At 38.7% G+C, this 25555-nt stretch overlaps 1 protein-coding gene across 1 annotated transcript in view; it reads right to left on the reverse strand.

Annotated features, from left to right (window-relative positions):
• Positions 1–2511: 2511 nt before the first annotated feature.
• Positions 2512–25555, reverse strand: part of tshz2 (teashirt zinc finger homeobox 2) — a 57307-nt gene continuing 34263 nt past the window's right edge. Inside the window, exon 2 of the mRNA XM_016576609.1 lies at positions 2512–5728. Within this exon, the coding sequence (XP_016432095.1) occupies positions 2700–5728 (3029 nt within the window). The 3' untranslated portion in view covers positions 2512–2699. The remainder of the gene's footprint in view (positions 5729–25555) is intronic.

Raw genomic sequence — 25555 nt, forward strand, 5'->3', positions numbered from 1 at the left:
TTCAGGGGAAAGCTCTGTCTATGTAGATGTGTTTTGCAAAAAATCTTCCTTCTAAATGACTAAGACTTTGAAATGACAGAGAATGCAGGGGTCCATAAGCATTCAGCGATGTGGAAGTCGATAACCAGGGGTGTGTCTCAATACGCTCACTAGTTTAGTAGCAAGTACTCACTTATGCAGTACAGGACCAGAAATGTTGTTTTCTTACTGCAAGTCGTCTATAATGATCAAATTTATGTTCGCGATATACAGATTTACATTATGGAGAAGTAGGGAGTGAAATGAGACACATCCCAGATCTTAAAAAAGGCCTTTGGTAATTGCCCAGCAATATTTATCAGGACAGTAATGTAATAATCAGCATAATCGCTTGTTCATTTACTCTCATCCTATTGTTCTTTTAGCATGCGGTGTTGCTTTTATTTTTTTTCCACTGCCATCCTGTATAAACATAAGAGACACAGTTAATTAATTGCGGGGTTGTTTAAACCCGATTGTGTATCCGATTGGCGCTCGCCTTTAATGTGGCAATAAATCTCAAATGACTTTGAATTATTGTTCTGAATTAATATTAGAAACAGCTAATTTCCTCCCCCTGATTACAATGACGAAAAGGATCCAGGCCCTTAATGTGAATCTCTGACATTGAGCGGCTACCTCGAAAACCATTTCAAATGCTCCCCGTCACACGTGCCCATCCAGTGGCAGGGTCGTTTCAAATTTCGCCATTAACCGCAAAGGCTAAATGACTCAATTGTGAGTTACCGCAGCCGTGGCACGCTTTCATTTGACGAGACACTTCAGAGGCACACTCTCAATTTTAATTAAGAAACACAAATGACCGGAATATTGCGTTCATTTTGTCATATTGTTCAGCCTATCTTAAATCATCCTCGGGCTTCCATTTAAAGGAAGTTGGTATTCTGAAGCATAATGGCTCAACGGAGGGAATCAGGAATCCATCGGTGAGGCAAGGCGCTAAATAATTTATGGCTTTAATCTGTGCACTGAGGTGTGCACTCTATGGCTGTAATTATAAATGCAAGGAGGAATTATTGCGGAATACTTTAACTGCATTAGGAGTCATCTGATGAGCTATCGTGATTGCCTGCTCATTTCCAACAATGGAGGGCACGCCGGTGTCAGGATGCGCAAATCACCAGGTGCTTTCTCCCATTTACTATCAAATGTCACTTTCCTGTTATAAAACAGATACGATGGGGAGTGGTAATTGGTGGCTTGATTGCTAAAAAAAAGGAAGGAAATCGCATAAAATGTTGCAAGTTCAGAGGGTAATTATAATTTTTCATATTTGGAAGCTGAGGTGTATCATAAGCGATTCTTGATAGCCGAGTGACATCATCAGGGTTAAATGTTATAGGTGAGAATGGGGCTAGTTGTCTTATTACTCCAATGAATATTTCACGATTTATGTAGTCTTGGCTACAAAAACAATGAAAACTGAATAATTTCACCCTTTCCCAGAAAAAACAAACAAACAACATTTCATTAAGAATACTGTTTGTTGTGTGGGGTGCAATCTGACATTGAACAGCCTTTAATTAACAATAAAACTATTTTTAAAAAATCATGAAAGAGCAAAAATGTAAATAGTACATACTGTACTTAATAAATCGTGTACATTTATAACACATGTGACAACCTGCCCCGACCTGACATTTATTTGAAAAAATGTCTTGAGAACAGTTCAACCATTGGTAGAAAGCTACCTGGTTTTATTGTTCACTTCTTTAAAAAAACAAACAAAAAAAAAAACACCTACCTACATGGTAAATATAATCAAAACAATTTTCTAGAAAGAAGGAACATACTGAAAGAATTTTTTTTTTTTTAAAACATTGATTTTGCTTTGTTCCAGTCAATAATAATGGATTTGAAGTGAAGACTTGTAGACAGTTAGAAAATGTTAATGCTTTATTAATATTGGTATAAAAGGTGCAGTGTTCTTTTGTCTCACTAAGCATTTTCTGATGAGACACTTTTTTCTACGATGCTAAATATACATTAATGTGAGACTTCCTCGTGTCAAACCTGTCCAAATCTGTAAGCCCACACACTGAATCTGCGCCTAAATGTGATTAAACTTTTATTAAAGTGCTTGTCTGTTCTATCGTTGCGACACAAACATTTTACAGAGCAAATATACTGTACATTTCAGTAAATGTTTTTAATGTGTGTATGGCTACCTGTCTGAGCACCTGTGTGTTCACACAAGTGCATGATCAGATCTGCAAATTACAGTTAATGCATCGATCAATTTGTTGTTAAACGTAATACAGTTAAAACTTGCCATATCATACAAATAAATAGTAGTCATAGCCAGAGCTATTGCATGCAAACATCAGCATTTATGTCTCAAGCAGTAATACATTTCATTACTGGTGGTGCATTTGAACAGGGTGCAAAGACTTACGTCAATGTATTCTTAATCTTTTTATGATCATTTATTTTCTAACAGTACACTTCATTCTAACCCAGCCAGTGTGTCCATTTAGTCCTCAATATGATGAAATGTTGACTCTGAAGTTGAAGTTTAAGCATTCTACGTAATGCTACTTGAAACATTATGGAAAAAAATGGACAGAAAAAAAAAAAAACTTTGACCCGTGTTTTATAAAAGCAGAGCAATTACAGTTATTTACCAACAAGATAACTACAAGTAGTAAAAATCAACAAAGCTACTCTTTGTCCATTTCCACAAACTGTGAATGATTCTCGGGGGATTTACTGTGAGTTTTACTCAAGTGAAGTTTGACCGCGTGATTGCTGGCAAATGTCCGACTGCAAAGCTTGCATTTGAACTTTGAGTCAGATTCCTCCTCTGTGATCTGCAAATCCGTCAGCCGGACATTGAGCGCCTTTGAAAGTTCGGGCTCTGTTACTTTAGTCGGATGTTCTATGGGTAGTTTGTTCATGTCCTTGATTTGGAAACCCAGGTGGTTCTCCAGGTGGGATATAAACGCAGAGGGCGTTCTGAATTGCGATGCACAGTCATTGCAGTAGAAGATCGGATGGCCAGTGTCCATGTTCTTCAAAAACTTGGTCCCTCCCGTTTTCCTAAGCTGGTACTTGACGTTGGCGAGCCAGTGGCTGATGGTGGTCATGGAAAGCCCGGTGAACTTGGAGATGTGCATCCTCTCCTGAGGCCCGAGGTCTGAGAGGAGATACTTGCCCTCCGAAGTCTGAAAAAGGCTAGAGGCGAACTGGGCTTGAAGGATGAGCAGATGCTGGGGGTTCCAGTTGGACTGTCTGCCTTTACGCTTGTGAACCGAGTACATTTCGCTGGAGACGTCTTCGAATCGTCGCACGTCGGTCTCCAGCTTCATGGCAGGCACTCTCGCTGGCATTGAGGGCTTTGGGGTTGTGGCTTTTGGAAGAACCTTCACCATGTCAGCAATGTCAGACAGCGCATGTTTCTTGGGCACGGGAGTGGAGGACTGCAATAAGAGGGAAGCGTTTGGTTTGTTGTGTTTGTGTTTTGTCAAGTCTATTGGCTGGTCGTCATTTGTGTACATGAAGCTATTGCTGGGCCTGATGGCAGCAGATGCTGAGAGTGCTGAAACTGGTTTCTCTAAACCTCTATTCAGTTCTGAAAAGATGGATTGTGTGCGATGGGAGAGGATGCTTTCGGGCCTGGGCTTGTTTGCTTTACCCAAATGATTGTTCAAGACAGACTGTAGTGCGCTTAGAGGGCTTATGCTAAAGACTTCCTGGGAGTCGCTGACAAGCTCTGAAGAACTGCTGTGCCCGTTGCTGGCAGGGGGGCTAGGTGACGGGTTCCCTCTGTCAGAGAAAGCTGGGCTCAACTTCCCTTTGATTGTGTCATTCTCTTCACTTACACAGTCTGCATCCAGCTTTGAAGAGGAGGAGGAATCATCCTGACAATCACTGTCATCATTCTCCAACAGATCAAACCTACTGCTCTGGCTCTCTTTGCCATCAGATGCGCCACCCCTCTCCTTTTTGATGGCCGAATTGTGATGTCCCTGGAAACTTTCAAGTCCCCGAAGTCCCTGATAGAACTTCCCCTTGGGTGCGATGGCTCTGTGCTTGTGGTTGAGATTCTGCTTGAGCTGGATGGGAGGGGAAGAGGAGAAGGAGGCAGTCTTAATCACCCCTGATAGCTGATAGGCCGCATGAATGCTGGGGTAAGCGCTCCAGCTGGGGGTCCCTGTTTGAGCTTTATTGATTGCCGAAGCCACCGTGTTTGCTAAAGACTTGAGAATGTCACCGCCTCCACTGGACCCCTGCTCAAGGTCTTCTTCTCGCAAGTACGGGTACTTGAAACCGGCGTCAGTGGACTTCTGGTCCTCCTCATCTTGTTTTTCTTCCTTGTCTCCATTCTTGTCAGCTTTGTCTGGTGACATATCCCTCGGAGTAGCCCTCTCAGAGTCACCAGATGCTGTGCTCTTCGGAGAAACTTTTTCTTCTTCAAGTTCGTTCACTGCTGGCTCAGCAAGTGTCTGCATTTTCTCTATTGCTAGAGGATCGAGGGCTAGCTGTTTGCCTTTCTTGGAGGCTGAATTTGTCACTTTAATGAAGTGGCCGGTGACCATCATGTGAGTGGTGAGCTGCTGGAGCGTATCGTGGGAGCTTCCGCACTCCATGCACTTCAGGATCTGAGATTTGCATGTCTCAAACTGCCATGTGTAACTAGCACCGTTCTGATAGCCGTAGCGGTTGTTGGGAGCGTTGGCGAGGCCAGACGACCTTTGTGCCTCACTGTAACCCGAAGCCCCTGTGGTGGAGTCGGGCGAACAAGGCCTTGTGGCTTCAAATGCACGTTTTTTTGCTGGTGGGACTAATTTGGGAGTGATAACTGGAATAGGTTCTTTCAAAGGCACTTTCTGGTAATGCTTCGTTTTGATCATGTGGACACTCAGGTCTTGCAGAGAATCGAAAGAGTGGCCACAGAACATACACTTCAGCACTTTTTGTGCATCTTCTTTGCCTTCCATGTCTTGAAGGCTCCTCTTTCGGTTCTTGGATGATGAAGTGGAGGCGATGTTTTGTCTGTTGTGGTTGTCATCCTGGTAGTGGCCACTCTTGTTCATGTGTATAGTCAACTCTACCAGGGTGTCATACGCCGCACTGCAGTCTTTGCAGCGGAAACGGCTGGCTCCCGTAAAGACCGCACCGCACGCTTTGCTACTTTGCCTGTACAGGTGGACAGAGCTGAATAGATTAGGCTTTGACACAGGTTTCGGGGACAGCGTTTGCTGCAGGGTTTTTGAAAGTGCGTCCTGGTGCCAGTCAAACTCGCTCTTGGTGCTCCCGTTGGTGCTGTCACAATTTGCTTTGCTGCGAGCGTTAGCAACCTTCAAATCTAGTCCAATCTTTGACCAGTAGGAGTCTGAAAGGAAGTTGGCATAAGCAGCCCTCATTTTCTCCAGGCTACTGTGCATGTCATCCTTCAGTTTCGAGCCCTGGCTCTCTGTGTCCTTCTGACTTCCTGGTGGTGAGGTCTTAAAGTCAGACAGTCTGTCACTGCCATCGCTCAGACGGGATTCCAGCTCAACCTCCTGGTTGGAGAGGACACTGACCGGAGAGTTCTGGAAGCTGTAGCTGCTTTTGTTGTCTATGTCTTTGTCTTCTTTGTCCTTGGAAGTGGGCCTCTCAGAATTCTCATCCTCGGCCTGCATTTCATTTTCGCCCTCCTCCCCTGTGATCGACTCTTGGACACCAACATCATCATCTGGCTCATATGCTGAAAACAGAACAAACAGAGAGTGGCGTTATTAGGGCTGTCAAATGAAATGTAATCAAATTAATTACATGATACAGTGATTAATCAGATGAGTCACAAATAATCACATATATCAATATTTCATGAGAAAAGACCTCAAATGCAGATAATTCAAAGGCTTTAGATGAATGTCCTTCAGTTTGTGCATTAGTATGTTACAGTTGCACAAGCCTTTTTTAATAATTACATATAAATGTATTAAAAAACAACCCTAGTTATAACTGTACAAACAAAACAAATTTGAATGTCTTTTAGGCATATATACAATATATTTTTGAGCAACAAAGGTTTAAGGGAAAAACAAGAGAATACAAAAATGAAGTTGATGTCATTTATTATTAGAAATATTGTCTGAAGTACTGTCATCCTTCTTCAAGTGTAGCATTGTAATCCTTTCTCACAGAAGCTTGTGTGCCTGTAATCTTCTCCTTGTAATAGTGGGCAATTTGGCAGCATGTGTGATTCATAAGTCACTGACTTAGTTTTCCAAAGGTTTCATCTGTTTACACCAACAGAGTAAAAGGTGATGAGCATTATCGCAATAGTCTAGTTGTAAAACTATTTGATAGGAGCCTAGTTGATTCCTACACATCTCAAAACCTAATCTAAAAGAGCCCTGTGTGCGATAAACTTGATCTGAAGATATATTTCACTTTTAAAGATTAAACGGTTAAAAAGTGGGTTCACAATGTCTGGAAAGTTTTTATTTACTGTCAATCATTCTCATTCAGAATGAGGCAAAAACATCATAAGACCGCATAAATGCAGTTAACCTAAAAATAGTTAAATGCAACCTGGCATCCTTCTGATCCCTGCTGAATATTTGCTACAAAATTAACCACTATTGACTAGATTCAAAATCATTTCCTAAATCTTTCATCACTTCTTAAACCGTACTGTATTATTCACTTAATAAAATATATCCAAGGCCGTCAATTACATCAATCGCCCCGGTTAAGAAAAATCAAGATCATCTATATTTTATGAACACATATTTGGATAGCACTTTGAATTTCAAGTGCTATTACACGCAGATCTGCTCAGTTAAATATACATAGGACCTAACAGCCCGGGCCAGGCACTTGCCTTTCATGTGGTTAATATTTTTCTGAGCTGGTGATGCTCAATGAGAGCAACTCTCAAATAGGAGGGCTAAAAGTGCTACGCTGTGTAGCCCTCGCCATATCCTGTGCCTTTGGATTCTGAAAATAAGACTTTTTATCAATATTTCAAAGGTGCCTCAGGAGTAAGCCTGGAGGTGAACCGATGTCAGCAAATGGATAAAGATGGAGCTGGGATTTAGCCTCTCCAAACAAACCTAAAGAATGGGGTCCCTCCAACAGGGGGTGCCCATACGAAAGCTTCCCGACGTGCCACGACCTTGATCTTCCGCAATGAAGATTTCTCAAATGACTGACTCCGACGGACGATTGCATCCCAAAATGTGCTCATGCACTAGCGGTTTCCAAGAGTAGAATCATGTTTTATGTATTGCAATGTGTATATATTGTTTTGACAAAAGGAGTGAGATTGTGTGGATGGTGTCTCAACGGTTTGTAAATCACTCAACCAGTCGACTGGCATCATGACGGACAACAGTATTTGCTGAGCTTTCGATGATTTACAGGATGTGTGGGATCCAAAAATATTAAATATGGAGACTGAAATTAACCCTGTCTTCCTGTGCACTATTGCACAATCCTTGTTCTGTTACAACGAAATACATCATGGTGCAATGTGATTTATTTATTTTCTTCAGTGACTGGCATGTTTCTGCATATCTTTGAGATTTTTACGATAGTTACAATCTAAACAAGCAAAGTAACCATGACACCGTACACCTGGAGGAATCAATCAACTGCTATTTGGACTGCGGATGAAAGATAGACGGTTAAATTAAACATGCATTAGTCAACCACACTGCATTTTAGTGAACATTGTAATACTCTTCAACCTAATATAAAAACAGGACAGGTCTGAGGAGTGTCTCATTCAGAGCAATTAAAATGCTTTAATGCATGTTTCATTACTTGGACATGCTGCTAGATCCACTCAGCCTGGCAACTGTGTTCTTACACTTCAAGACAATCTAAACAAAATACTTGCTAATTTTACAGTATTTTGACATATTAATTTTATTTTGACACTCTATTGCTATGCATAAAATTACCTGACTAAGACAGTGTTGCCTATTATTTTTGTATGGCGATTAAATTAAGCAGTTTTCTTTCATTCTAGAAGGTTGGGTCATTCTGCAAAATAGGTGCCATTTGACTTCATATACTAAATTTAAAAATGTGTAATTGTTAAGTGGATGTTTCTAGACACACCAGAATCTAATTCTTCTGCAATGCCAAATTAAACTGTAAAACAGTCAGAAATCATTCTAATATGCTGATTTGCTGCTCAGGAAACAATTATTATTATTATTATCAATGCTGCAAAAGTTGGTCTACTTACTATTTTTGTGTAAATCATGATACATTTAAATTTTCAGGATTCTTTGATGAATAGAAAGTTCAAAAGAATTTATTTAAACGAGAAATCTTTTGTAACATTGACTTTACTGTCACTTTTGATCAATTTAACACATCCTTGCTAAATAAAATGAATTTCTTCAATATTGAAATATATGAATTTAGTTTGAATATTATTTGTCTGCTAAAACAATTAATAGATTTCCTTTAAAACCCCTATCAAGCTGGAAAAGGCACCCATTTCATAAACTGATGTGGCTGGCATTATTGCAGTCACTGTTCCCTGGGCTCCAATTTCTCCATCGTCTGAGCATCTGGGATACACATTAATACACAATACCACGGGCACATGTTAACCTTCCAGGCCCAGATCTCTCCGAAATCCCTTCATGAATGGTTACATTTCCCTTCCTTACCCATTTGTAACAGGGAGCTCGTGTTAGCCAGCTTGTGATCCCAGCCAAGCGGCAGGATTTCGGAGAACAAGATCAAACACAAGGACACCACTCCCACAGACATGAGATACACCAGCCTTTCCCATAATCCACTGCTAGGACGCGGCCACGCTAGCAGGCCAACAGCAGTCGAATCCCACCCCCCTGTTCTGTTATTGATGTCTGAGCCAATAGAACAACCAAAGCATAATTTGATCCCTGACGTGGGCTATTTGTATTCATTTCAGTAATATTCAATATGCATTATTTTGATTTGGTCGAAGCAGTGCATACATGAATGCCTTTCGTAATCGCGCGTGCATGGCACCTCATTCATTTAACCTCTCAAAGAAGCCAGGCTCGTCCGCCGCAGGCCTGCGCGCCATCGTTGGGCTTTCTGCGCTATATCAGAGCAATGAAAACAGCCTTCGGTCCAACTAGGCTTACAAAATAAGGCACTGCCACGCCTGTGCAGAGATTTAGCATGTCATAAACTTCTGTAAACCCTCCAATCTGTGTCACAACGAATTTATATCTTCAGACAGGGATATTCAGAGGTCAAAAAACCGAAGGTGTCCATCATAAATCAGCCACTAAGTGTTTATAACATTAATCCGTTGGGAAAGACTCCTGGCATAAGACAGCGGCAGCTGGATTTCAAAGAGCTGCCTGATTCCCAGCCAAATGGTTGCAGAAGAGCGAAGAGAAACGCTAGCATTAAATGCGCTTTTCACATCTGATTCGTATATACAGTAGCGGTATTATTATGTTTTTTTCTTAAGAGTCAGTTCTTATTACTGTAAGTGTGATCAAAGGCTGGAACAAAAACGTTTTTTAATTGTAAAAGAGACAGTGATGTATTTCCAGTTTTATTTTTTTGCACAATGGTGTCAGACGTTTTGATGAACCATATTCTAAACCTACAAAAACTGTAATGAGTTACTGATTTTGCACTTTGATGGATCAAAGTGAGTGTAATCTGTATCATTTCCTCTGGCACAGTCGTTTTAATGTACTTGTGAAAAAAAATGTGCTGGCTTGAAATTTCATGCACCTAAAATGAAGTTATATGGGTCTTTTTTTAGGAGTTTAAGAAAGACAGTTGAAAGAGTGCGATATTAAAAAAGAAGCGAAAAAGTTAAAAAAAAAAAAGCATTGAGAAATATAATATGCGTGTGTAATTTAATACAGCGCTTCAAAATGAGGATCCATCAGACGTCTGTGTTCAACTCTTGATTGAAGCAGCTTTTAAAACCAATACAGAAAAATAGAAATGACACAAGTAAGATGTAACTTTTGCACTTTTCATTTGGAATATATTAAGTTTAGGCTTATTTTTCATTTTCTGGCTTTTTGATAGATGTAGTAAAAAGTATCAGGAAGTTTTCGGGGGGTCGCCAGCAAGACAAAAACCTGCATTACCCACATGAGCACCACAGCTACAACCTGTCAAGACTAGAAGGTCACGACCCCCAGCAGGTCACACATCTGTTTCGGTAAAAAAGAAAAAAAGAAAAAGCTAATTAATAGTAAATAAAAACAAATAATGACAAAGTGAAAAATACCAAATCTGCATCAAGCGAAAATATTTCCACCTCTTAAATGTATTATAAAGTGAGATTAAATATATCTTATATACTTAAAATAAAAAGTCAAACTTTGATTACCAAGATAAATTCTTAAAAAAAAAAAAAAAAAATCTGGTAGCTATTTATTATAATCAAACATTATAAAATATTCTATAAATTGTATTATAAATACCGTATTGACCCGAATATAAGACGATGTTTTTTTCTTGGACGAGCTGGAAGAGAGAGCGGGAGAGTTTGAATGAGAGACGACGTTTACATCTTTAGTATTTCTGTTTTATATTTATATATTTTTTTTATATTTAATATTTTAATTTATATTAAAATATATTATGTAGGCATTAACTCAGTTTAATATTTTATTAATTTACTGAGGTGGCATCTTTGTTAATTTACAAAAAAGATGATAGCATTTGGTGGATATTTAATGTCCGTTGGTAGCGTATTCATTCTTATGTAAAATTAACGGTCGCCATTGGCATCTTATATGAGTGCAAAGCGGTGCTCGGGAGAGTTTCAAAATACTACAAACAATAAATACAATTAAGAACACGTGTTCATGTGTGTTTATTTTTGTTGACAGTATTTTAATAGTATTTAATGATTATGAACAAAGCAATACAAAATAAATTAGTAATATACTATCAATGAAACCACAAAGCTCGTTTTTTAGTCTCGAGCATGACTGTTCGACATTCACATTACATGATTCGACTGATTTTTACGTTGAAAGGGCGACAGTGCACCGCATTAAAAGAAATTAACATTCATGTGTTCATAACCGCTGGCCAATTTCAAAAACGAAACTAAAATTAAATCATCTTTGAGAGCAAGGGGGCCCCCTGGTGTTTCGGGGGCCCTACGCAGCTTGCGTATTTTGCGTATAGGGAGGATCGGCTCTATATAGGGATTAGTGAATGAGTAAGCGATTTCGGACACAGCTTAGATCTTTTATTTAAAAAAAATATATATATTTTTTTTTATTCCTCTCTTCCAATGACTGATTACTCATTTACATTGTATTATAGCTGATCAAGTATAATGTAATAAATGTAATATTTACGATTATTAAAATAAAAAATTATAATAAAATTACAACTAATAGCATTGCAAAATAAATAGTTTTGATTATATGTTGATGTGGTGAGGCCATGTGTCCAATTAAACTCATGCCACAGATACTAGATTCTAGTCAAATATGGCAGAAGCTAAAAAGGACATGACATGGCATGAAAACAATAAACAATAATTCATATACGGCGTCGGTCACTACTGCAGCAACAGAATTAGACAGCGTCTGCACAAATTGCTGTAAAACTCCACTAATACAGAGGGAACAGTAATAATAAGAGTTAAAAACGCGCTCTACGAGGCGTTGGGGTTTTCTTGCTGGACGTATCCTTTTAGCGTGCCACTCTGGCGGGCTAATCATCCCCTTCGAGACGTGTGAGGTTCTGTTGGGGGTAAATCTGTCAGTCAGCGTTCAGTCAGGGGTGTGATTTGCATTAGTTCAAGGAACGAACGCAACACTCAGGCAAGAACTTTTCCCGCTGCCTGCCCTAATGCTAATGTTTCTATCAGCACGTCATCAAACATTTACCCCCGTAGCGGTAACATTTCTATCATCGATCGGTTCGGGAGGGCGAACAGCTGCAACATCTCCGGCCCTCCGCGAATATGCGAAAGGTAACGCCAGCGTCGCAGGAGACCCTCTAATTCTGAGGCGCTGTTGACAGGTCTGCCGCTCTGCCACTTTGGCCACGGATCTCCTTGCCGTCTCAGGCTACAGTTTTTGCCACGCGCCGATCGATAGCTCTTTTTACTTCTCATTGATTGTCTAGCAGCAGGAGAGACCTAAGCAGAGGCTGTTATGACATTTCTAGATTTCCCCCTGTCCTTGGAACAATCAATTACACGCGCATGGCAATCAAAACCTCTTTGCAAAATGAACCTGCTCCATGACATTTTCATCTCCCGGATTTATGCCACGCTTTAAAAAAGAGAGAGGCGGAATGGGAGAGCGAGAGAGAGAGAGAGAAAAGGCAAGATTTTCGTGTCCCACATAAAAAGCCTTCACACACGCAGGCGCGCTAACGAAGCAGGTCATGCGAGCGCTGTAATCTCCACTGCAGTCGCTGCTGCACAGGCAGGCCTTTGTTGGACACACTGGTTTGGCTATTGATTTTTGTCATAAGCTATGACAGCCAGGATCACTGTGGGTTTACCTAACTGTGCCCTAAATAGAGTTCAAGAGTCTTGCGGCGTGCCGAGCTGCGGCGCACGGAGACTTTGATAAATCGCATGCAACAGCAAGACATTCTCATTTACCAGTGCCTGCCACTCCCAACACGTCTGCAGTGTAGCACAGGAAATATGGTAGATGCAAAAGCAGCGTGCTGTAACTGTTCAGACCACGCAGCGAGGACTGCCAAAGTTGATGGAAGAGTTTTTTTACTACTAGACAGAGTTATACTATTTATTCATCTCAGCTTTCCTTAAATTAACAATTTTTTATAGCTTAAGTTTAATTAACAATAACAACACTGCTACTATTTTTTATTAATTTCCCTCTAAATTTCTGCAACTTCTGATTAGGAACAAAAGAAATAAATGCATTAAATATATATATAATATATATAATTCATGCAGATAAATGCCTTGCTTTTCATAACCAAAACAAGAAGATTAAACAATATCAAAATGTAAATGACGCCAGTTACACCAGGTAATGTTTCTTTCTGTCTGGGTAACGCCAGCGTCGCAGGAGACCCTCTAATTCTGAGGCGCTGTTGACAGGTCTGCCGCTCTGCCACTTTGGCCACGGATCTCCTTGCCGTCTCAGGCTACAGTTTTTGCCACGCGCCGATCGATAGCTCTTTTTACTTCTCATTGATTGTCTAGCAGCAGGAGAGACCTAAGCAGAGGCTGTTATGACATTTCTAGATTTCCCCCTGTCCTTGGAACAATCAATTACACGCGCATGGCAATCAAAACCTCTTTGCAAAATGAACCTGCTCCATGACATTTTCATCTCCCGGATTTATGCCACGCTTTAAAAAAGAGAGAGGCGGAATGGGAGAGCGAGAGAGAGAGAGAGAAAAGGCAAGATTTTCGTGTCCCACATAAAAAGCCTTCACACACGCAGGCGCGCTAACGAAGCAGGTCATGCGAGCGCTGTAATCTCCACTGCAGTCGCTGCTGCACAGGCAGGCCTTTGTTGGACACACTGGTTTGGCTATTGATTTTTGTCATAAGCTATGACAGCCAGGATCACTGTGGGTTTACCTAACTGTGCCCTAAATAGAGTTCAAGAGTCTTGCGGCGTGCCGAGCTGCGGCGCACGGAGACTTTGATAAATCGCATGCAACAGCAAGACATTCTCATTTACCAGTGCCTGCCACTCCCAACACGTCTGCAGTGTAGCACAGGAAATATGGTAGATGCAAAAGCAGCGTGCTGTAACTGTTCAGACCACGCAGCGAGGACTGCCAAAGTTGATGGAAGAGTTTTTTTACTACTAGACAGAGTTATACTATTTATTCATATTTGATTTTTTATATTTTCAATAATTTTTTTTTGTTAAATGCTGGCCATTTTTTTAATATTTCTGTTTAGCTTTATTTTATTTTTTTTCAGTTTGAGTTTAAGTAAATGTGTTAAGCTTTATTACATTTTTTTTAATATATATATACATTTCCATTTAGCTTTAATTTATTTTAATTTCAGTTTTAATTTAAAGGGATAGTTCACCCAAAAATAATTTTACGAAGCTACGAGAATACTTTTTGTGCACAAAAGAAAAAAAAAATAACGTCTTTATTCAACAATTCGTCTCCTACGCGTCACCCTGTAGCGCCATTTTGGAGAGTATCAGCTGGACGTAAACAGCGTATGCTGTTCTGTGTCAGCTGCATCACGCCGGATCTGTTTTCTACGTTCGTTTGATTTGATCTGAACGAAAACAGCGTATCCGTGTGACGCAGCTGACACAGAACAGCATACGTTGTTTACGTCCAGTGGATATTCTCTTTTTTTTTTTTTTTTCATAATACTTATTTTATTTGATCTCAGCTTTCCTTAAATTAACAATTTTTTATAGCTTAAGTTTAATTAACAATAACAACACTGCTACTATTTTTTATTAATTTCCCTCTAAATTTCTGCAACTTCTGATTAGGAACAAAAGAAATAAATGCATTAAATATATATATAATATATATAATTCATGCAGATAAATGCCTTGCTTTTCATAACCAAAACAAGAAGATTAAACAATATCAAAATGTAAATGACGCCAGTTACACCAGGTAATGTTTCTTTCTGATCATAATCAATAGATGAATAAATAGTGGATTTGTCCCACTTTGTCTTGATAATCAGAGTTTAAAATGTTAAAAGTTAAAATGTATCAAAATAAATAAATAATGTATATATTTCGACATTTAACTTAATTACAATCCATAATTAGCATGCCATCGGAAGTTTGGCTATTTATTAAATCAGTTCAAAGCACGGCTCTGCTGACGTGACGTCAATTAATACTTAACAGGCCCAATTAAATCTTTTCCCAGTGTATCGCCGCAGGCGCTCAGAGAGCAGTGTGAACATTCTCCACGTCAACATTTACACTGACCAGAAGTGAGAGACACCAGATACGGATCAAGCACAAAAACATGTTTATCATCAACCGTCTGGCCTCTGAAACAGATTATAAAGATCGATTAAATACTTAAAGTAACAACACAGACCTGTGATTATCAAGACAAAGTGTGTGAAAAATCCAATAGATCTGAAAAATAAAATAAAACATGTAAATATACTTATTTAATGTTTATGATAAAATATTATTAAACATGAATTTACATTTTATTCTCCTCTGACTGTTACTAGACAACTAGACAGTTTCATCTTCTGTAGACATTACAGTATAATTTACATTCGAATGCAATTAAATCTTTAATATTAGTGATACATCAAAGCATTGCAGTAAAGTATTATGTGTTGTTTTCGTGCTGAGACGCATTGACTGCTCCACAAACCTCTTCCAGGGCCCTGGCTGGAAACCAGGCGGCGGAGAGATTAGCGTTAATTTTTGTATGCATGACAGAGATGTTACTTAAAGCACATTACTTCCTTGACTAAACAGGAGCGATTCATGCAGATAAATGCCTTGCTTTCATATACCCACGCATTAAATATTTAATGGTATAACATAACCAAATAGAATTCAGGACTGGAAAGTTGCAGCAATTGTGGTCTTGATTCGAAGCTTTTGAAGCGGCTGTGTCATACTCTATATCAAAAGACGTTCTTTGAAAGAACACGTTTGGGTAAATGAAAGTAAAATCCAATGAGCGTTAATTTTTGTATGCATGACAGAGATGTTACTTAAAGCACATTACTTCCTTGACTAAACAGGAGCAATTCATGCAGATAAATGCCTTGCTTTCATATACCCACGCATTAAATATTTAATGGTATAACATAATCAAATAGAATTCAGGACTGGAAAGTTGCAGCAATTGTGGTCTTGATTCGAAGCTTTTGAAGCGGCTGTGTCATACTCTATATCAAAAGACGTTCTTTGAAAGAACACGTTTGGGTAAATGAAAGTAAAATCCAAGAGAACATTGTTAAAAGATCAAAGATGCCTTTTTTAACGATTAAATGTAATGTTTAAAAAATGTTAAGTTTTAGTAAACTTTATTAAGTGTTTGTCATTTTTTAAATATTTCAGTTTAACTTCCATTTATTTTTATGCCGTTTTAGTTAATTTTGTTAAGCTATAGTCAATTGTATTAAGTGATTGTAATTTTTTTAATATTTCTGTTTAGCTTTATTTTTTTTATTTTTTTCAGTTTTTGTTGTAATAATTTTTAATAGTTCAACTTATTCAGATTTTTTTCCAGTTAGCTACACTCTAAAAAATGCTAGGTTAAATATAACCCAGCGCTGGGTTAAAAAGGGACAAACCCAGCTATTGGGTTGTTTTGACCCAGCGGTTGGGATGTTTTGAACCCAACCGCAATGGTATAACATAATCAAATAGAATTCAGGACTGGAAAGTTGCAGCAATTGTGGTCTTGATTCGAAGCTTTTGAAGCGGCTGTGTCATACTCTATATCAAAAGATGTTCTTTGAAAGAACACGTTTGGGTAAATGAAAGTAAAATCCAAGAGAACATTGTTAAAAGATCAAAGATGCCTTTTTTAACGATTAAATGTAATGTTTACAAAAGCACTTTATGGTCACTAAGGCCTCATCTGTAATAAACTGATCCTTCACCATTTGTGTCATGAACATTTGTGGTCCATAAACTGACAAACATTGGTGATCTTCTCGCTGGTAAACAAAGTGCTCCTCTGAGACGGCTCTACCTCAAACACAGAAACTCTGCTTCTGCTGCAGCACACCAGCTCCTGTTTCCTCTCTGCTCACGGTGAACCAGATCACGCTGTACTATGCCCTCATGAACCGGACGCTGATGGAAGTCAGGCTTTTTAGAGTCTGCTAATGATGGCAGATGGAGAGTGAGCAGTGGGAGGGGCTAAAGACTGGGACTCCTCCTTTTCTACTACTACAAAATTCTACTGTCAATTAGAAAACGCACAAAAAGTTCTTAATAAGTGTTCTTAAGAATATTTTACATTTTTTTCAGTAAAAAATACACAAATATCCTACCCGAGGAGCTAAATTTATATTAAAACAATTTTATTTATTTTATATTAATATTATAATATATAAAATATATATTGTGTATACATATATATGTCAATAAGAAACTTTTCTTAAAATGTCATGCTTTACTCAGCAAATATTCTTTAATGAGTAATTAAATATTTATTTGTAATTATTTTTTATAATATATAAAATATATATTGTGTATACATATATATGTCAATAAGAAACTTTTCTTAAAATGTCATGCTTTACTCAGCAAATATTCTTTAATGAGTAATTAAATATTTATTTGTAATTATTTTTAAAAAAGTATTTTAATCATTTGATTACCATTTTGAATATATGATTAAAATTGCACACATATTTTAATCAAATTCAAATCAAATGTTTTAATTTTTAAAAAGTTACAAATAAAATGTAATACAATTATTTTTATTTCTTTACTTTTTAAAAAATATAGGTCACAAATATAATTTGAATAAAATTAATTTAATTATTTCATTACAATTTTATATTCATATATATTTTATATTTATACAATTAATATATTTCTACAACATGTATACGTCCCAAATTAAGATTTTAGAGAATGTCCTTATTACTAAATTTACGTACAGGTTAGGTATTGCAGTTATTTTTCATTAGTTTTTTTAAATGTGACCCTCGACCACAAAACCAGTCATAAGGGTACATTTTTTGAAATTGAGATTTATACACCATCTCAAAGCTGAATAAATAAGCTTTCCATTGACGTATGGTTTGTTAGGATAGGACAATATTTGGCTGAGATACACCTATTTGAAAATCTGGAATCTGAGGGAGCAAAAAAATCGGTCACAAATAATGATTAACAATTGACAGCCTGAATAAGTAAGCGTACATACATACATACATACGTACAGTACAGTACATAAAAGAAAAAAAACACTATATTAACTGACCTAATTAGTTACTCAAAAATGTGCTTGATTTTTGTCATCATTCCCACTAAATGGAAGCACTTCTATTCTACTTCATTATGACATGGGTCACAAGCACTACAGTGTCTCTATCTCTCTGTCCCTCCATTGGCTGTCACCGGCTCCTCCACTGCTCCAATAAGAGTGTGATGAGGCCTGATGGAGGAGCACTGGCCCCGCCCGCCCCGCCGACCCCTGTCCCTCCCACTCATCTGAACCTGAGCAGCCAAGCAAGCAGGGTGCTGCTAATGAAAGATCTTCAGGCTTTGGTTTAAATTTCCTGATTGAATGTCAGTCAGGAATGATTGCATGGTGGAGAGAGAGAGAGGGACACACTTTTAAAAGACCTGTCATCTAAATATGGCATTCTTTTGTTCAGTCAATAATAAGTCAGCTAAAGAAGAAACAGGAGAGTTTAGATGACAGAATGCAAAGACAGAAATACATTTTTTAAGTGTTTGCCACTTAATTTATTAAAGGCAAAAATGGGTAATTTTGCTCATTTTGTTTGACCTTTTTTTCTTTCTGACTTTTATTTTAGCGAGAATGTGAGAGAATTTAAGAGAATACAGGAAATTATGTGATATAATTTAAGAAATATAATATAATTATGTGATAAAATTATATATATATATAATACACACATACCAGAAATTAATAAATTAATATACTACTAAAAAGCTAAGAATTGCAAACACGTGACAAAATTACTAAAACTTTAAGTAAAATTTTTTAAAAACCTAATTCAAAATATTAATAAAATCTATAATAGTATCTGAATGATTCTAAAATAACACTACTAACCAACTTCAATTTAGTTTGTTTCAACCCCTCTTGTTTGCTTTTTGTCGCTTTTATTTACAGGGAACGTGACAAAGGACAGGACATCATATGGACCGGATCCAAGACCAAATTCAAATGCGAGTCTGAATATACACCACGGCTCAAAGTATCTCAAACTCTAACATCCACATGGCTCATGCATTAACCACTAAACCACAGCTGAACTCATTTTCTGTGGCTTCCTGTTAGATATGCAACTGTTGTTGGTCCCCATATGGAAAAAATACTATGGAAGTCAATGGTGACCAACAACTCTTTGGTTACCAGCATTCTTTAAAATATCTTCTTTTGTGTTCAAAAGAAGAAAGAAACTCATGCAGGCTTGGAACAACTTGATAGTGAGTAAATGATGACAGAATTTACATTTTTGGGTGAACTATCCCTTTAAATCTTTATGCATAATGGTAATAAGACATTCCAAATATTCTGAAACGCAGAACAAAGTCGTGGCATTAACAAATGTCACAGGACACATTGAGGTGAGAGAACGTGGGACACCTCACTTCCTCTCAAACAGCTGCTGAGAAACGCCACTGAAGCGCTCGCCGCTGTCCTAAATGAAAGTATAGGGGACGTACTGGTGGAAACAGATCCACTGGGACACGTTCCCCCGTTCTCTGTGCTTCATATGAACAAAGCCCTCGTGTGGCCTTTGTCACAGTCACCTTGTCTGACATATATAAAAAGGACTGAACGTACCGATGATTACAAAGACAAAGAAGTGGGGTATTGGATCAGAGAACACATAACTCCTCTTTTTATCTATTTCCTCTGTCTATTTAGGGACTTCACATTGTAATGGGATTCAGAGGTTCTAATTGATTTTTCGAGTTCGAGAACATGCAAATACTTAAATAAGTGATGATCGCGACCTGTTTTTGTGACCGCACGTCACTGAAGACAAAGCGAGCCCTCTCCTTTTGACACCATGTGAGACTTTTGATATCTATAGACTGTTTTTAATGAGCCGACGCTAAAATTAGGATTCTGGATACGCCACCAAAAACTGTTGAAGGTTTCATATAATGCCAAGAGATTTAAATCACACACACTTCTTATGAAGGGTAAAGTTTAATAGATCTCAAACTTTGGATGAGAAAGAATTTGCTCACCCTAATGTTATATCCAAACCATAAATTTTCCATATAATGCAAGTTAATGTGTCAGAAAAGCACTATAAAATATAATAAAAAAATCCATACAACTCGTGCATCATATTCAAAATCTGATGATCCTGTACAATATTTTATGAATAGAATAAATAAAATATGGTGTCATTAGATGGTCCATGTTTCATCTCAGTGACATCAAACCTGATGCAATGCATCTAAAGCAGAGAATTACATTGGAGGACAAGATTTTCATTGAATAATGGTGTCATTTAAAGGGATAGTTACCCAAAAATGAAACTTCTGTCAACATTTACTCACCCTCATGTCATTCTAAACTCGTATGACTTACTGTCTTATGGGAAAAAAACACAAAAGAAGATATTTTGAGAAATGTTGAGTGGTCCAGATGTCCAATAAATAGGGTTATGAATTTAAAATTGATGTCTATTCAAATCCTAATCAAATTGACTGCATCATATGCAGATTAATCAAAATTATCATGTTTGAATTATAAAATTATCTTTTTTTGCAATTAATCACATTAATATTCCCAAAATGTCACCAATAATTAAAAGGAAAAAATGCTATATTGATTGATTTTACGGGCTACTGAAACAACATTGGACCCCATTGACTTTAAATGTTATGGATGAAAAAAAAAAAACACTGAGGCATTTTCCCAGTTCCCATTTTCTTTCATTATATGGCAAAGAGTGACCAGGATACTCTTCAAAAACTCACCATTTGTGTTCTTCGGAAGAAAAAAAATCATAGCGGTTTGAAATGACACAAGGGTGAGTAAATGATGACAGAAATGGCATTTTTGAGTGAACTATCCCTTTAAAATCATTTGCATTTTCACGTACCCTCCCTCCCCTAGCAGATATTCTATGGATCTTTCATTAGATTCTGGCCCCCCTCCAGTCGCCACTTTGCCTTATACAAGCAGTTTTGTGCAGTTTTCAGCAAAGGATGCATTTTTTATATTCCAAGTTCATTAATAGTAGATAGCCAGTTTTTCCCTTCATTAAATACAATGAGACTTCCCAGTGTATTTGCAACAGAAGTGTGGTGCTGTCAGCTTCTTGTGGGACCAAAGGCTGTTTGGCGGCACAAATAAAGCGAGGGAAGACGACTCTCACGCCAAAACCTGCAACACAGCGGGGAGCGAACACCAAAGGGAGAGAGAGAGAACTGAACGTACCGATGATTACAAAGACAAAGAAGTGGGGTATTGGATCAGAGAACACATAACTCCTCTTTTTATCTATTTCCTCTGTCTATTTAGGGACTTCACATTGTAATGGGATTCAGAGGTTCTAATTGATTTTTCGAGTTCGAGAACATGCAAATACTTAAATAAGTGATGATCGCGACCTGTTTTTGTGACCGCACGTCACTGAAGACAAAGCGAGCCCTCTCCTTTTGACACCATGTGAGACTTTTGATATCTATAGACTGTTTTTAATGAGCCGACGCTAAAATTAGGATTCTGGATACGCCACCAAAAACTGTTGAAGGTTTCATATAATGCCAAGAGATTTAAATCACACACACTTCTTATGAAGGGTAAAGTTTAATAGATCTCAAACTTTGGATGAGAAAGAATTTGCTCACCCTAATGTTATATCCAAACCATAAATTTTCCATATAATGCAAGTTAATGTGTCAGAAAAGCACTATAAAATATAATAAAAAAATCCATACAACTCGTGCATCATATTCAAAATCTGATGATCCTGTACAATATTTTATGAATAGAATAAATAAAATATGGTGTCATTAGATGGTCCATGTTTCATCTCAGTGACATCAAACCTGATGCAATGCATCTAAAGCAGAGAATTACATTGGAGGACAAGATTTTCATTGAATAATGGTGTCATTTAAAGGGATAGTTACCCAAAAATGAAACTTCTGTCAACATTTACTCACCCTCATGTCATTCTAAACTCGTATGACTTACTGTCTTATGGGAAAAAAACACAAAAGAAGATATTTTGAGAAATGTTGAGTGGTCCAGATGTCCAATAAATAGGGTTATGAATTTAAAATTGATGTCTATTCAAATCCTAATCAAATTGACTGCATCATATGCAGATTAATCAAAATTATCATGTTTGAATTATAAAATTATCTTTTTTTGCAATTAATCACATTAATATTCCCAAAATGTCACCAATAATTAAAAGGAAAAAATGCTATATTGATTGATTTTATGGGCTACTGAAACAACATTGGACCCCATTGACTTTAAATGTTATGGATGAAAAAAAAAAAACACTGAGGCATTTTCCCAGTTCCCATTTTCTTTCATTATATGGCAAAGAGTGACCAGGATACTCTTCAAAAACTCACCATTTGTGTTCTTCGGAAGAAAAAAAATCATAGCGGTTTGAAATGACACAAGGGTGAGTAAATGATGACAGAAATGGCATTTTTGAGTGAACTATCCCTTTAAAATCATTTGCATTTTCACGTACCCTCCCTCCCCTAGCAGATATTCTATGGATCTTTCATTAGATTCTGGCCCCCCTCCAGTCGCCACTTTGCCTTATACAAGCAGTTTTGTGCAGTTTTCAGCAAAGGATGCATTTTTTATATTCCAAGTTCATTAATAGTAGATAGCCAGTTTTTCCCTTCATTAAATACAATGAGACTTCCCAGTGTATTTGCAACAGAAGTGTGGTGCTGTCAGCTTCTTGTGGGACCAAAGGCTGTTTGGCGGCACAAATAAAGCGAGGGAAGACGACTCTCACGCCAAAACCTGCAACACAGCGGGGAGCGAACACCAAAGGGAGAGAGAGAGAAAGAAAAACGCTTCCAAAACAGACCCTCTGTTCACGGTTACTATTCATTTTAATGGCGAATTTGTCGGGAGTTGTTGTCAAACGTCCTCTGCGCGATGATTAGGGACCGCCGTTCGCTTGAAAAGCACTGACTTCGGGATGCGCCGGGAGAGCGTTGTCACTCGGCGACAGCCTGCGCCGCAGACAATGGCTGCCCGAATTGTGAGAAGTGTTGGCAAAGGCATTCCCTGAAAAGTTTCCCCCCTCAACGCTACTTTTCTGCTGTTGGTGGATATTTTGTCACGTTGATATCGAGTTGTTGATTAGAATGAAAAAGGAAGCCACTCAATTGAAAGGCCAAAAGCTCCCCGCAGAGCAGTGTCAGCTACTGAGAGAGATTGACAGTCCTCTTTTGAGTCAACTTTTTTCCACTTCATAAAAGAGCGTTGCTGCATGCGCTGTCAAAGGAGTAAAGTTGCCGTTTAAGGGCAGCGGGATTTCAAACCGCACAGACAATTTAGTTGGAAAGGGACGGAAAAACCACAACAGAATGTACAGATTCTAACCTTGTTCTTACTGCATGAACTTTGAATAGTCCATGAAGCAGCATGAGTCACTTCCTTAAGTTTCATATTGACTTGATGGATAAACGAGTTCCCGCTTTGAATGACTAATACGCTTCTATCATGTATCAGTGGCAGAGGAACAAATGATTTGTTCCACAGAATTAAATCTTCATGGCTGTAATGACGCTGAGTAAATTATTCCAAACAAAAAGTAAATGATTTATCAGACTACTCCTTTGTGGTCTTGATCTTAGACAAAAAAAGCTAGATATAGAGAGTATATATATGAAGGTGAGTGTATAAAATAAATTATTATATGAAAAGATCCTTTATAAATAAATTATAAAATGCTGTTTAAAATAGTTGTACATTGTGTCATTGCTTGGCATGTCATATCAACAACCATTTACTAAAATCCGATGCCATTAAATCTCTCTGTAACACCAGTACCAGTAGAAAGATATCTGTCACCTACATCTTAAAATGGGTTAAGATGTAAGTGACAGATCTATTTATATTAACAAATACATTGATATCCTGTTTTTTAATTAGTTTTGTGAATTATCCCTATTCCAAAAGTTCCTTTTTTTTCCTGACACCTAATTCAGAGTGACCTGCTTTCAGCGCTATTGGTGTTAAGTTTCTAAGTGAATTACTTAACCGTCTACATAATGATCAAATCCACCCCTCGGCCCTTTTGAGATTCCAGGCCGCTGAGGGGTCTTAACCAGTAATGAAGTGGGAGGGGGGTTCTGCTTGCTAGAAAGGAATGGTATGGCCTCTTCCGAGCACGTCGGAAAGTGGTTAATTTATGGAAGAAGAGTGGGGAAGGGAAGGCGGCGATATGGAACACGTAGCCCCGCGTGACTGAAGGTTGTGCACCAGCAGGGGGAGGAAGACGAGGAGAAAGAGAGAGGGAGATACTGAGAGAGAGAGGAGGTGAGGGAGGCGGGGACCAGAGCGACAGAGGAACGGTTAATGGAAATGAGTGACAGGCTTTCAGAATGATTTACAACGGGCGGGCGGTGGCGGAGCCCGGTGCTTTGATGGATGATCCTGAAAGACGGCGAGCGACCATAAATCATGTCTTTGAATCATTGACAGAGATAAAGGAGGGGGCGAAAATGCAATGGCATTGACGTTCATTCTTCCAATAATGTACATTGACGAGTTACACTACCGAGCCTTAATTAAAAAGTGAACGCGTGCTCCACTCTCTCTCGCTCGCTCGTCCCCCCTCTTCTCCGCAGTGATATCAGTGGTAATTAAAGATGCGTCGAGGCCCTGTCCCCAGTCTTGCTCCCACTTCCGCCCGTGGCTTGCAGTGGCCAGATTAGATAGACGCTTGGCGAGGAGATAACATCATTCCCCCTCCTCTCCTCTCAGCGAGGGGCCTCATTGCTCAATGGCTTTCCACTTCACGAAACACGCACAAATACACACCTGCTTTCCCTCCCGACTAGCTGCTACGAGTGTTTTCTACATCCCTACGCCGTCTGTACAGGTGTCTGACTGGGACTGCGCCTCTAAAATCAAATATCCTGGCACGGCTCATAGCAGCGCCTTTGTACAAACGGTGTCCGCACAAAGACGCTGGACGGTTTTCAAGCTATAAGGATGTGGCAAACATATTTTGGAGGGCAGTCGCTTCCAAAGCGACTCTTTTCTCCAATAAATTGATGGATGTCATGAGTAGAACGGGAAAGAGAAAAACAGTGAGACAGGAGAGCGGGATAGAAAGATAAAGCTGGGGAGGAAGAGATGTGCCCTGTAGAGGCGGTGGCAGGCGAACTGAGGAGGCAGCATTCCACATCAGCTGGGATCCTCCAAAGTGCATACAATGAAGCAGTGAGGTGAAAGTAATCCCGAACATCTGTCCTGGGTGGCACGCACGCGCCGCCTGTTTGTTCCGTTCGAAAGAAAGAGGCATTAGAGAGGGAGGATGGGATCAATTCATGCACTACTTCTCCGAGTGGATCCAAGCGCAAACAGTGCTCTGCTGTTATACATAGCCTGGAACAAGATGGAGACGGTTGCAGAGACAGGAAAGAGGTGAAGTACGAGACCCTGGGACCCAACTAAATGCTGTTCGGTCGCTAAAACTCGGGGCAAGTGAAAAGAAGATTGTTGGTTCAAGTCCCACAAGGAATTTGCCTTATTATGTTACTTATGTAATATAGCAATGCAGAGCATTTGATAGATATGAATACATAACATATTTTGCATGTGTGGAAAGCAGGGTTGAGCGCCATTTGGATAGATGGATAGATACAGGGATAGAGTGATTTGGACATCCAAAAACACAACTGGACTTCTCAGAAATACTTACTGATTAACA

Source organism: Sinocyclocheilus rhinocerous, unplaced genomic scaffold (genome assembly GCF_001515625.1).
Source record: "Sinocyclocheilus rhinocerous isolate Xijiao unplaced genomic scaffold, SAMN03320098_v1.1 scaffold1496, whole genome shotgun sequence".
Taxonomy (NCBI): domain Eukaryota; kingdom Metazoa; phylum Chordata; class Actinopteri; order Cypriniformes; family Cyprinidae; genus Sinocyclocheilus; species Sinocyclocheilus rhinocerous.